We start from the raw sequence: 14,634 nt of genomic DNA on the forward strand, positions 1-14,634 counted from the left end.
GAAACCCAAGTATTTTCCAACACTGACTTCTATCTGTGCCTTGGTGATGACCAGCACTACAGTAGTGGGCTTGTGGAGGAGAAGATAAGCATGTGTGGCACCAGCAAATCAAGTCTGCATGAACATTTTGTCAGCAAACATGCTCCTTTCCCTTAACATGGCTCCACTTTCTAATTTCAGTGGCATACTTCAGTACTGAAAATACACTTCAGCTGTCACGTAACTGCATAGATTGGAGAGAAAAGAACAAGCTTGAATTCTGTTGCCTACCCCATCCTCAAACTGCTGGGCAGCATGCCCAGTTAGCCTCAGTCTAGAAAAAGGAACACCATTTCCCTCTTTTGGACAAAAAACCTGTCATCCATCTGCCCAGTGCAATTTCCAATATCCCAGGTAAGCAATAGCAAAGGGGTAAAAAGAGGGTGCATGAAGGGAATCTGTGACTTGCTGGAAAAGGAAATTGCTCCCACCAATAACTGATCCCCTCCCCTAAGTCACACATACGGGGTTATGTGTGTGTGTGCATGTCCTGATGGACACACATGATGATCTGTGGGTCAGCACTACCGTCCTGCGGTTGAAGTCTTTCTTCCCCCTCCATCTGTGTGGTTTTCACATGTTGTTTTGTGGACTACACCTTCCTATGGTCTTGTGAAAAACAAAACTGTAGGTTTTTTTTAGTTATCCCTGTCCACCCCTTTTCCCAAGGTTCCATGCTAACACAACCAGGACTGCAGGAACCAATTAAAGATCACTGACTCCCAGGCAAAAGCCTAAGTATGCAGCAAGAAAACAAAAAACCAAACATCCCCCATTAGCTGACAATTACCCATAACTTTGTTTTCTTTTAATCTTTGCAACTAAAAGCTGGAGGGCAGAGGAATTTCAGCCTGGTATTTGAGTCCCCTGCAAGCTTGGGACACAGGGGTGTGCTTGTGTTTGAATGGATGGATTTGCCTATACAGCTAGTCTGTAATGCTATCCATGTTATTCCAGCTGACAAGGTGACCCTCACTCAGTGGTTTCTGAGACCTCCCACCACGCCCCAACACAAAAAAAACCCAACTGAAAACCAAATGAGCAGCTGCTCAGACACACACTGCTCCTTTTGCCCCCCAAGTAAAGAGAGGAAAAAAAGCAAACACTAGGGCACTAGCTCCATGAAAAAGGCCAACAGCTTACAAAATGTGAAAAAGGATGAACTGGCATCACCTTGTATGCTATCCATCCCAAAGGAACATGATTCCTTTGAGAGATCTTTATCAAGTATGATCAGACTTTACTCATTTCAAAATAATAATGCCTGGCCTGCTCATAAGAAAGTGCAGCTTCTCCCATACTGACCAACACAGACCACCTTTGAAGGACTACAGCTGCCATGCAAGAGCTGATGCAGTTCTTCCCTTCCTATTCTGCTAAACTCAGCCAAGAGCTTCAAATAGTACCAGCCTTCAGCTACTGAAACTTACTAAGGCTTTTCAAGAGGGATGTTTCTATTCTGTGTTCCACAAAAGGCATCTAACTCACAATATCAAGACATTATATAAATGGACTGTGTTACAGGAAATAATCTTTAAAATGGCATTGATCTACCATCAAAGTCATAGAATTAAATAAAACTCAAATATTGTGGGACCTAGTTTCCTAATTTCAGTGGTACCTGGAGCCAAACACAAAACCATGGAATTGACTTCAAAGGCTGTGTTTTCAGACTGTTTGCATTATCTGAGTGGTGACACGTTCACCACAACGAACAGACCAAAGCTGTGAGAATTAGTCCACAGAACAAAGGAAAGACAGAGGAGAGATGCCAGCAAAAAGTAAAAGCTGGTTCCCACACGCCTCAGGTTCATCTTTGAAGCTGATGAGTTTTGAAATATTCCATTCGTTTTTCTTCCTACTTGCCAATAATCGGGGTAAAACGTGTCTTGGCTTTTCATATGGATAACAAACACACTTTATTCAGCACCTCCAGCGAGTGCCTGTTGACCACAAGTCTTCTCAGCTACTCAGCATTAGTAGTCAAATCCCTTCCCCATCCAAAGCTCCTACCCAGTATGTCCCGTCCAAAGCTCCTACCCAGGATGTCCTGTCCAAAGCTCCTACCCAGGATGTCTTCATAGACGTTCTCCTCAGATAAAGTGCGTGTGAGGGCCAGCTTGGTCTGCGCGTACCAATCCACCCGACCGTTCTCAGACGATGACTGCAGCAGGTCTTCAAACTCATACGACTTCCTGCACCGTTGATGGGAGGGGAGAAGGAGCAAAGAGGAGAGTGATGGACTTAACCAGAGTTTAGAACCAAATCACAGCTAATTCACTTCTTCCACATACCACACAGCTGGCAAAATGAATTACTGAGGAGAGAATGTTTCACAGCCTCATCCCATATAAAGCATGGAAAAGTCTCACTGAGATGGGTTATTTTTATCAGCCATACAAATAGAGGCATTTGGGGGATGCTGCAGATAATCTGGGTTGACATGGCAATCATACACTGCAAAGATGCAAGTGTTAGGTGGCACATCCTGCAACATGGCACAGAACCTTAGGCCATGAGAGGTCCCATTTGCAGCACAGATCCCACCCTTGGCAGGAATAGTGCCCTCCCAAAATTAGCTCTCTTTGAGCAGTACAGGAAAGCTATACTCGCATGCAGGATGGTAGAACGGGTAAAAAAAAAGTAAGTGTCCACCACTAAAAACCTGGGAAGTTTGATTTTCCTTCCTGCACTCAAGCCAGGTATTTTTAGGTGACAGTTTAGGCAGAGGGCATCAGAAACAGATGCGCATTTTACGCTTCCCACACCAAAAATGTGTGACAATCATGTGGGAGGGGAGAACAGGCCAGAAAACACTCCAGAAGAATATATATATACATCCGATTCAGTTAGAGGAATAGATTTACTATGAACAGTGAAAATGTTGCGGTAGACTCTAGAGATTATCATTCCAGTCCCTGTTCCAGACCAGCTGTAGTCATTTTGTAATTAAACAGATTTTCTGCTAAAAAGCCAAACCCAAACCCCTCAATTTTGGGCTTGAAGGTTAAGCTGTGTAATACAGTGACCTTAAAGCCCAAATCTGCTGTGAGTTATCCCTTCAGTTACCCTGGGAAATTGTGCTGGCCACTCATACACTCTCAGAGAGTGTCAGTTACAGCCAGCAAGGCTCTCTGGGGATTACGAGTGACCAGGGAAGATCCTGCTCTCCTAGAGACATATGGGAAGGCAGGACTCCACTATCAAGACCAACACCTTTGACAAACACAGTCCAAATACCTGTGGTCTGCGTTGTTCTTGTGCTTCCCACTCCAAAGCCTCCTGCTGACAGCTGATGGGGGAGGAGAAGAGGGTAGAGGAGGGGGAGGAATGGATGGCAGAGGGGGTAAATTTCTTTTATTCCTAGCTGCTGGCATCCAGTCTTCTTCCCCTTCATGTTTGAAAGTTCGTCGGGGCTTTGGCAGCGGGTTGATAAAAGGTTTCTTCTCTGGCACCCCTGGCTCTGTGTACACATTCTCCACTGTGCAGTCCTTAGATTTCGCATGAAAAGTTCTTACCTCTTCTAGAGTCCCAAAAATTGGCTCACTGACTTCAGAGTCTATGCCAAGAAGCCTTTTATTAAGCTCACTCCCACATACACTCTCATGGCCCTCCGAAGCAGTGTGTCCCTGTGCTACCTTCTCCTGCAAGCACTGTGGGGAATAGTAAGTACCAGGCAACTGTGGCTGCAGCTCTGCTGAGCCATCTTTCAAAGCCTGCTCTAGCTTCTTGACCTGACTAAGCACTGAAAGATTCTCCTTATGGACCTCCCACTTCCCACCTTTCACCTCCTTGCATTTTCCAGGGCTGGACTCCACTTCCTCAACCTTCCGCACTTCCCCCTTCCGCTCTGCTGCCTGCCCTGCACCTTTGAGAACTCCTGTTTTCCACTCATTCTCTTTGCCTGCCCCCTTGCACTCCAGTTCCCAGTTTGTAAGTCTCTTGGTCTCCACTTTCCCAGTCACCAGTGCTTCCCCACTTGTCTTCTCTGTTACACAGGGCACCTTCTGCTCCTCTTTAAGTCCTTGCTCCTCCTCCCTGCGAGGAGCCGATTGCATTTCCTTTTTCCCTTCCCATTCTGATATTTTGTCCTTGATGCTGAAGGACTTATTCCTCAAGCCAATTTTTCCAGGTGACTGTATATTCTGTGTGCCTCCTATCTGTCTCCTGATGATTTTATTGTTTTCTTTAACATTCAGATCCACAGATGGGTCACTGATGATCATTTTGGGACTAAGCATGTTCTGCTGGAAGCAGTCTATCTTTGGATCCAGCATCAAGTTCTCCAAAGCTCTCAGTGGGTTCTTCACCACAGAAGAAACTGGTTCAGCTTCAGATGTTAAACCCAGGGTGACAGAGGCACCTCCAGAACACCTCTCACTCAAAAATCCACACAAAGGTCTTTCTAATTCTTTCACAGCTGCTGTATTGTTTCTATCTGCAAGCTTGATCCTACATACCAAAGACAAAAACATAAGAAACATTAAACACCATTGCTCACCCTTAGTTTAGTCCATCAGTTCCACAAGCTCTACTTGTAAAGCTGGCAAGAGCAGAGTAAGCTCAAACTAAGCACTTGGGAGATGGGTTTATGTGGGAGGATGCTCAGGGAGAGGTCCTTCTAGCCAGAAGACAATGCTCTCCTCACTTTATGACTAAGACATAGCTTGCAATGAAGACTTTCTCTGTGGCAGAAGTAGATGGCAGGTGAGAGAAGTATTTTTTGTACATCAGACATGCTGACACCAATGAGAGGTTCACTGGCATTTTGGGGGGGTGTGTGTGTGCGCACAGTAGAGTTTCCGACACTGTCAGGGCATTAAGCAGGTTCACTGCAAATAAACATGAAATGGACAATTTTCAAAGAGCAATATTGCTGCTGTTAAACAGCAAAGAAAATTATATGGCTGGCATTCCTCTACTGCCTACTCAGATGATCTCTCTCAGTCTATCTCAATGTTCCCCAAATGCATATTAATACACAAAGACTGTACTTTTATTATTACATATCTATGGCCCTATCATCCCAAGCCTCGTGTGGACTCAGGCTCCCACGCACCCACACTCACTCCCTTGGCCTAGAGCATGTGAAAGAGCCACTGAGACACCTGATTCAACATCTGTAGAGCAAAGGGTTGAACATCTTCACTGTTTGAGACCAAACTGCACCAAAAGTCCCTAATACATTTAGCCTATGGATTTCCAAGTGTGTGGTATCACAATACCAGTATTTTGGTGTTTTATCAATATAGCAAAGTTCCAGACAACACTGGCAGCCATTGCAGACTCAGTTGTAGTGCAAATTGCATCTGGGATGGGTTTCTGAGAAGAATTGGGACCCAAGCCAGGTAGTGTTCTTCCCTAGCCTCACAAATACTTAACTCCTGGCTGTCTCAGTGACAACATCATGCTTTGGTTAAGAAGCGACACTGTAAACATCATGGCCTTTCCCAGGAAGCAGGGCATTCCAGTGCCACTGGTGGCTGTACAGCACAGCAGAAACCAAGGTTGGACACTGTGAAAACCCTGCAGTGATGGGGGACAGCAGGGTTTGTCTGAGGAGTCACTGGAGTCTCCAGTGTTGAAGATAACAAGCACAGGTGGGGGAAACATTGATAAGGATATACTATCAGCATAAACAGTCTTGCCTTGGAGCAGATCTCTTTTAGCACTGTGAGTCTAGGATATCATCAGCCTAACTGGATGCTAAAATGAAGAGCATCACAGCCCTGAGACAGCAATGAAACCACCCGAGACCTACAGGGGTGTGTTTTACTGTATGATTAGAGAGGGACAGTGCAGAGCAGAGAATGTTTCCTTTCTTTGCTTTTCTTTCTGTTGGGGACAATAAACACAAGCAAAGCACCCCGGCACTGAAACACAGAAAGCTCTCACCTGTCAACAGACTTGCAGACACTGTTTTCAGACTTGCTGCTCACTTCGGCCACCTTGCTAGCTGTCATCATGTCAGCACACAGCGGGGCAGCTGGTCACCTGCAAACAGACACAAGGAAGAGGAGTTGCTCTCTGCTCAGCATCCTTCGCTCTTTCTTCTACACACACACACACACACACATTTCTTGTCAAAATCCAGAAGAAAACCAGGAACAAGACCTGACAACTTTCTGAGGACAGTCTAGGTTTCCTCCTCTGCAAAATGGGAACAGGGGTGATAGCACTACCCCTCAGAAGCCCAAGGAGAAGTTCACAGGTTTTGAAGGCAAAAATGTTTTTTGACACAGCATCAATTGCTGTACTATGACTTGAATATGGAACACATTTTATGAAGGCTTTATTATCACCAAAATCTCAGGGGATTTAGGGTCTTTTCCTCACAGAAGACTAAAAAAATAATTATTTTAAAATGATGTGTGTTAAGGCCAGATGACTTAAGCAGTCCCTGTGCATGCAACTCTGTCACAATATCCCCAGCCTGGGAGAGAAAACAGTTTGGGTTGAAGAGACACTGCACTGAAGTAACTTGTTACCTTACATTTTTCCCTCTGGTGAGCCATGTTAGGCTGCTACTGATCTGCTTTCAGAGGACAACTCCTTGTGGGGGTAAGAAAATCAGTCACAAAAACAAGTCAATCTGTTTGCCTCATGATTTCTAGCATTCATGGAGCAAGACTGTCCCTCTAGTCAATGCAGCAGACTCGTCTCTCTTTTTATTGTCCAACAATACTTTACACATTAAATAAAAAAGAATGACTCTGTTTCTCTGCAGCACCATCTCTCCACACTTCTCAGGGTGGTCTGCCTGCTCTCCAGCATTGCAAAGACAACAGGCTCACCCTCCTGTAGTCAATACTTGGAATACCTGAAGCCTCTCAAATCTGTCCACTTGGCTGGCCTGCAGATGCTGCCCTACTGTGCCTACCACTTGGCAAAACCGAGTGCCTCGGTAGGTTCTCGTCACTAAAAAAATAAAAAACACCACACTAGAAACAGTAAAGAACAAAAGGATTGCTTATTTCCACTGTTCAAGTATTTTGGGCAGAGACAGGAAAAAAGAAAATAAAAAAACAACAACTCAGCCTTGTTTGTTCTCAGTCTTCTCTCCCTGCCTTTATCCCACACTGGCAATGTTCCGGAGGCAAGGAGTGAACTCTGGGTCAACTCAATGTGTATACACTCAGGGCAGCTCACTGCTAACCATTTAGTGGACTCTCCTTCCCTAGACAATAAACCCCCTTGGCTTCTCCTCCTCGTTAGTAACTTGAACAAACACCCACTTCACTTCTAGACACAGAGCAGCCTTGCAACAGTGTCAAGAAAATTCACCAGCCCAAGGAAACAAAATCTATTCATCCATCCGTTAACTGTTAGGGATTGAGAATAATGAAAAACTAATGATCACTCTCGTCCCTGGCCAAGGAATGACTCACCCAGGCAGCCAAAGCAGATTCCTGCAAAGCAGCAACGGAGGCTGCTCTGCACTTGGCTTGCAACGTCCCCAGAGCAGGGAGCGTCTCCCCGCTCATTTAGCTCCTCGCACAGCAGGGTCAGTGGCCAGAGCTCCTCGGCACTACCTTCAGTGGTGAGAAACATAAAGACCCCAGAAGCTGGCACACACGCAGGCCCTGTGGCTCGGCTGCCACACCAAATGCTCACTTGGGATGAGCTTCTCTGTCTTGATCAGATCACACCATTTCCCCACCAGGAAACTCCATCTCTCAGTCTTTTCCAACAGCCCCTTAACATACACTGCCTTGAAAACAAACATCTGGGTATGAGCAAATGCATGCTGCTGCTCAGCACAATCACACACCTGACCTACCTCCTGTGGGAGAGGCCAAAAAGAAGGTAATACAGAATAAGAGGTGCACTCATTTCTTCATCTGTAGTGGATGGCACAGACCCATCACCCTTGGTGAGCAGAAGCAAGGCACAAAGCAGTTGCTGAGTGCTGCAAAGGAATCTCCCATGAAAGAAGCACCACTGCAATTAGCAGATCAGCATGACCTGGAGCCAAGGCCAGAGAGACATCTGTCTCCCCAGGTCACCATGTGTGGCAGGAGAAAGCAAAACTCACACTAGGCAGATAAAAGAGCAGGCCAGGAGCTTCCAAAGCAGCAACACACCAGATGTTGCAATGTGACAAGAACCAGGAGGTACCTACTAACATACCCATTGACAACACACACTGCATAGAGGAGTAAAGCCATCCCCAGGAGATACACAGATGGCTGTGTCTTCATCCTTAAGCAGCAAGGATACACAGTGTGTCCTCAGCACCAGCCAGGGGATTACTGTAGCATGTGAGCTGGTCCTGCCCAAAAGAGTAAATATTTATCCAAACACACTGGAAGACACGAGGGGGAAAAATAGTCATCTCTGGAATAAACCAGCAGAATATAATATGGTACCTCCCAATTAATCCAAGTCAGATAATTTGCTTGGTGCCAATCCCAAAACCAAATTAACATCAAAGGCGATGAGATCATCTCTTCTGTTAATAAGGTCACCAGACACAACTTGCAGGCTTGACCCATAGGCACTGCCACCTGACAAGAGGTAGCTAGGATGGCAGAAAATTGCCCCCAGTAGGAAAACAAAAGGTAGATCTTCTCTACTGAGGTTTGGCTCCACAAGGCACCAGAGTTAACATGACAGTATAGGATAAGGGGAGCTCCTGTTCATCCTATCTCCCTACATCTCTGCTATGATCGATCACCCACACTACCCTGACCGTGTGCTGGCTTGGGCTCTCTTTGCAACTCCTCTGTGATCTGCTATAGCTCTCCAAGTTTTAGGCAAAGCAGCTCATAGAAAGGGTCCAATGTGCATCAGATCTGGTACAAGGGAGGTGATGAAACAAAGAGAGAGGGAAGCGGGGAGAGAGAATGAGCGAGTGTGCTTGTAGAGATGGGGAAGGGAGATCTGCCAGAAACTCAGAAGTCTTATCTGAAATACTCTGCTTTCCTGTCTCATGTGCAACATGACCAGGGCCCTACAAATTACCTAGAAGAAACGAGCAGGGCTGAGTTCAGTTAGCAGGTGACCTGAAAAAGACATACATACATACATCAAGCTCGTACTTCTTGACTGATTACTGCTTTCACTAAAAACCACACTAGAACTCTCTACTGCTGATGGGAAGCACAGCCCCATGGTAACCCACGCCGCTCCTAGCACATACATCCTGCAGCAGCAAGGTCATAAATGGGGAGAGAAGATGCCAAGCCCTGTTTGAAGAGCCTCTCCACTGCAATTTATTCAGTAATCCCTGCCATTCTTTGGGGGAACAAAGCATTCATCTAATATTTTTTTCAAAATTAAACTGAGAAAGGAAGGACAGGGGAGGAGGCAGGAGGCAAGAGGTAGAAGAGGGAGCTTTTAAACCTGTTAGCCAAACCCTGGGAAGGATGTGAAGTCTCCCAGCAGAAGCCTCTCGTCGTATCTCCCACAGGCAGCCGGCCCCACGATTCCCAGGGCCATGTGACAGGGGCTTCCTGCTACCAAGTGAAGCGAGACCTACCCCGACCTCCCTTCCAAACAGAGTTCCTTCCCGCTTTGTGTTCGCAAAGAGGAGTTTGTTTACTGACCTATCATTGGCATGCAGGAAACAGCCTTGAAATGAGCTGTAATCATCTGTCTCCAGCAATAGCTGTTTGGCTTTCTTCTAATTTAAGTTTTCCTCCCGCCCCCCCTTCCCTGATGCCCTCTTCCCCACTTCCGATCCAAACGCTTCTGGAGTACTCACATCTGGCTCAGGGCACTAGATGCTACACAATTTTCCAAAGCAACCAGTGAATAAAAAGAGAGGTGCTGACAGTAGGCACACTCCCACCACCCCCAAAGAGCAGGGAAGTCTTTCAGAAGAGTATGAGCCAGACTCCTTCAGGGAGAGGAAGAAACCAACTTTGCCCACTGCACTTGGTGCAGCCACCAGATGATGAGAAAAGCCAGAGGAGCACCCAATGCTAGTCCCCATCATCAGAAATGTGCACAGACAGCACACAGGTTACACACATTGAGCCTTGCCTCCAATATGGTCAGGCTGTGACAGCAGCAAGCCTTCCAGGCCTCACTTCTCTGTTGTTTTGTTTGTGGGGAGTAAAGCAAGGACACCTCAAAAGGGGTTGTGGTTTGGGGATGGGTATTACCACAGCTGCATGCTGGAGGACACGTCTCAAGATTTTCTTTGCTCTGTTTACTCTGCACCTCGCACAAAAATCAGTCCCAGTCTGTAACTGGATACCAGCCACACCACTGGTGCATATAAACAATAAGGCTTCACAGTACCAGGAGTGACCCACAGCTGGCCAAACTCTCCTCCAAGAAGAAAAAATACACACTGTGTTTAAAGCCCACACAGGCTTTCTTCTCCTTGACGTTCACAGAAATGGTCTCTTGAATTACTTTAATGAGTAACCCCGAACAGCCAGACAAAGCCTGCAAGTAACACCTCTCTGCTCCTGTGCTTTACCGAACCAAGGACGCAACATACAGACAGCAACAAGGGGACAACAATATATAACATACATATATAAAGGACAGGAAGGATGCCAAGAAGACAAAACACTAACAGGAAAATCGTGAGTAAGGGGAAGCCAACAGTTAAAGTCTTGAGGGCTCCCTCCCCCAGCCCATTTCCCTCTGGGGAAAGAAGCAGGCACTAGGACGCCTGCTTGTGCACGAACACACACACAGGGCTGGGCCTGCTCCCAGCACCAGGCAGTGTCCCTGGGCCTGCCTAAGAGCACGCTGCCTTCCCCAGGTCTCCAGCAGCTGCACAACCTCAGGGGCTGAGCCCCTGCAGAGTGGGGAGGACACCAGCTGAGCGGGGATACAGCCAGGACCAAGGGACAACAATATATAACATACATATATAAAGGACAGGAAGGATGCCAAGAAGACAAAACACTAACAGGAAAATCGTGAGTAAGGGGAAGCCAACAGTTAAAGTCTTGAGGGCTCCCTCCCCCAGCCCATTTCCCTCTGGGGAAAGAAGCAGGCACTAGGACGCACGAACACACACACAGGGCTGGGCCTGCTCCCAGCACCAGGCAGTGTCCCTGGGCCTGCCTAAGAGCACGCTGCCTTCCCCAGGTCTCCAGCAGCTGCACAACCTCAGGGGCTGAGCCCCTGCAGAGTGGGGAGGACACCAGCTGAGCGGGGATACAGCCAGGACCAAGGGCAACGAGATCCAAGAGCAGACTCCCTCGCTGAAACAAGATCCTTGCAGTGTGGGAGTCACTGACTTGAGGTGCCCAACACCAACCCAGCCTTCCCTAACTGAGGGCAGCAACAGTTTCTCCTCAGAGGACTTCAGTGAAGTCCATTTATTTCTTCTCCCACTCAGCCCTGCAAATGAGTTTACCCCAAGGCCTGGGAGCATGACCCACCTCCACAATAGGAGGGCTCCTCTGTAACATCCAGCAAAAGGACAATTTGGCTTATGCATGAGAAAATACTTTTTTTGCTGAGAGGGTGACTGAGCACCAGACAGGTTCTCTATCCTGCCTCTGCTACTCTACCATCCTGTGCAGGGGCACAAGTAGTTTGGGGCAAGGTGAGTTGTAACCTCTTTGTAGGCACTGACTGTCCTGGCCACGCAGGTTGCCTGTGGGCCATGGAGAATGAAGACAGTAACAGCAGAGCCATCTAGTTCATGGCACTCATAATGGGATCCTAATTGCAGGTAGTCAGGCCTAAGTAATTTATTAAAGGAAAAAAAAGCAGGATAAACTTACATAAATATATCTGTGAAGGACCAATGACTGGGAAGCTATATGCTCCTACAGTACCTTTTAGAGCCAGATCCCACACAGCCTCCTACCCCCCTCACCCCATTCTGTCCTAACTTTTCCCTTTGATCTATCGTGTCTTACACCACGGGGCTTAGAAGTGGGTCAGGAGAATCCCATGTGTCAAAACAAACTGTATTTTCAAAAACCCCAAGTGGAATCGACATACTGCAGCCTCTCCCTGGGCATGCACCCCGTGTCAGAGGAACAAGGCTACAAAGCGAGGAATGCAGAAACTCACAGGAAAGCTGTGGTGTGTGTCACAATGTGTCTTTCATTTTATTATATAATTTGTTCTACTGACCTTCTTCTCCCTCTCTTAAGCCCACAGAACAAACTGTGCCTGATTTAAAGGATTACTATGGTTTAAAGGGACTGCTCTGCTTCTCCCTTTCCCTGGGCCCCTGCTCCTCCCTTGGCTGCCAGCAACACGGTCTCAACCCTGTCCTTGGTAAAGGACATGCCTGATCAGATCTAATAGTTGCCACTGACTAAGGATGTGCCTACTTCTTCCTCCCTTCTTGCTCCTGCTTCCTTTGTATCAGCTTCAATACTTGTACTTCAATACTAGAACCAGTTCAACTTGCTAAACCAGCAAAGAAATAAAAAGGGGATAAAGCAAAAAGCTTTCTGCTCAGACAGTGACATCAGGCATCTGTCATGGAAAACTTTATGAGCACTGAAGGACATGTAAGGGAAGGGATGAAATCACATTGCTGGGACAGAGTCACTGAATATTTTTTCTCCTCACTGCTTCCCTTCAAGGACTCACCACATAACCATGTAAGTGGTTAACTAGGTTGCACAGACTACAGACAAAACTACAACTTGCTCTTAGTATAGGCATTAGACTTCATTTTTCAGACTGTTCCAACTGCAAACAGCCTTCACAAACAGCTGTGGGGCCAGCCCCACAGCTGGCACCCAGGCCACACCACCTTCAGGGTTTGTCCGACATTGTGGCGAGCTCTGGGAAGGGCAAGTGGGGGAGGTTCCTGGCGATTTCTTCTGCATTACCTGACAAACTAAGCAAGGAACGCCTCCAGGCACCCATTTCACTCACTACATTACCCTGACTTGCCTTCAGAGAAGTTGCACTGAAGGAGATTGCAGATGTGACAGATGCCCATGACCACTCAGCCAAGCCTGGAAGACACAACTGAACCAGCATGGACAACCATAAATGTGGCATTTCCCAGTTCCTGAGTGCTCCACTTCATACATACAGAAACTGCTTTCAGAGAACACAAATGAAGTTTCAGCTTTGGGTTGGCTGGTTTGGTTTAAAGGCAAACTGGAAAAAGTCACAGTGGAGTCCCATGGTGTGGGATGGCACAGCTACCAGGATGGCTGGATGCTGTAGCTTCACAACAGGAACCTCTGGCACCTGAGTTAGTGGAACAGCTGGTAACAGCAGCAGTTTCTGAAAGAGGATGGGACAGGTGCTCTGCCAGGGGTTTTACACACACTTGTCAGGGGTACAGGGACCTTCAAGAACCACGGGCTCCATTCCAGACTTTGGAAGGAAGCAGGTTCTGGAGGGCACACCATTATTTTAAAGTCTGTCCTCTCACCCCCACACAAGAGAACCTTGTTACATTTGGTCTTCCTCACCTGCTCAATAGCAGTCCCTGCTTCCCACGTCTTCCTTTGCCCAGATAGCCCAGGTTTAACTCTGAGGTCACTATTGAAGTCCCAGTTTCCTCATCCACTGATAATCTCATGTTCTTTCCATTTACTATCATCTGTCCCAGCCAGGCCCTCTCTGCCCTGCTCCACCACCACTTCCCTGTATCTTTTTCTTTCCAGACTGGTCCTGTCAAATCACTGCTTAGCTAGTCCTTCTCTACCATAGCTCATGCAAGTATCTTCCTTCTATCCTAAGGACTTCCTGTGATGGCTCCTAGCTGCAGACTCTTCCTCCCCTTACCTCTCACTCCCTGGCCAAACTAAGGGCTCTCTCAGCTCTATGCAGCCCTCAGCCCTGCCTCAGCTTTCCTCTCTCACCCCTGTCCTACCTCCCTGCTCCAGCAGAAACAGCCTCCTCTCCACACTTCCAGCCTCAGGAAACTTCCACCACTCACATCAAACCTTAACTACTTCCCTAGAGCTTCCAGTTCTATTTTTGCCATCTGTCCCCAGGCCTAGTCTCACCAAAATAAAGCCATCGAGCACCACACTGGCTTGAGCATCTCCTTTCTCCCTGATCTGACAGGGTAGAACTTCAGGAGGTTGCACATTTTGCCAGGTTTTAGCTCCCCAGGTTTACAGCTTTCTCCTGGCTACCAATTACCCCAAACTCCTGGATACAGCTTCTTCTGCATGTCCACAGTGCTTACCTGAGACACCACTTGCCCTGCACCTACACATTGAAGACACTGGACTCCATACATGCATTTCCATTGCCAATATCCCAAGTGGTTTCCACACTTCTGCCTCGCTGCATACTCATACATGCACACTGCAGCAAATATTTCTTCAGGAACAGAATGATTAAAACTTATGTCCAAATCTTTGATCTTGACTAGGAACAAGGAGCTTCTCCTTTCTTCCTAGTCCAGGCTTTGCCTCTTCCGGATACCAATAAATCGAGCTGTTTGCACCTCTTTTCTGCTACAGTGCCTGTGGGAGAATCTATGGCACAGGACAGAAAAAAGCTCTGAGCTGAAGATGGTATGTATCCATTCACATATGACTCCCAGGTTGGGTATTTTAGTATGACCAGTGTTAGGACTGGGTTGGTAACAAGGCTGGAAGAAGCTAACCCTCAGCAACGAGAAGAGGGGAGGCAATAGGACCTGCTGTGGGCAAATCTGGTGGATCACCCTGAATCTTAATTCCT

The 14,634-nt window shown here is 47.2% G+C and overlaps 1 protein-coding gene across 1 annotated transcript in view; it reads right to left on the minus strand.

Moving 5' to 3' along the window:
• Nucleotides 1-6,005, minus strand: part of DENND2A (DENN/MADD domain containing 2A) — a 37,539-nt gene extending 31,534 nt beyond the window's left edge. The window contains exons 1-3 of the mRNA XM_010005824.1: nt 5,935-6,005; nt 3,280-4,491; nt 2,107-2,234 (exon numbers count right to left, since the gene is read on the minus strand). Coding sequence (XP_010004126.1) covers nt 2,107-2,234; nt 3,280-4,491; nt 5,935-6,005 — 1,411 coding nt within the window. The remainder of the gene's footprint in view (nt 1-2,106; nt 2,235-3,279; nt 4,492-5,934) is intronic.
• Nucleotides 6,006-14,634: the final 8,629 nt, after the last annotated feature.

This window comes from Chaetura pelagica, unplaced genomic scaffold, assembly GCF_000747805.2.
Source record: "Chaetura pelagica isolate M959 unplaced genomic scaffold, ChaPel_1.0 scaffold79, whole genome shotgun sequence".
Lineage (NCBI taxonomy): Eukaryota > Metazoa > Chordata > Aves > Apodiformes > Apodidae > Chaetura > Chaetura pelagica.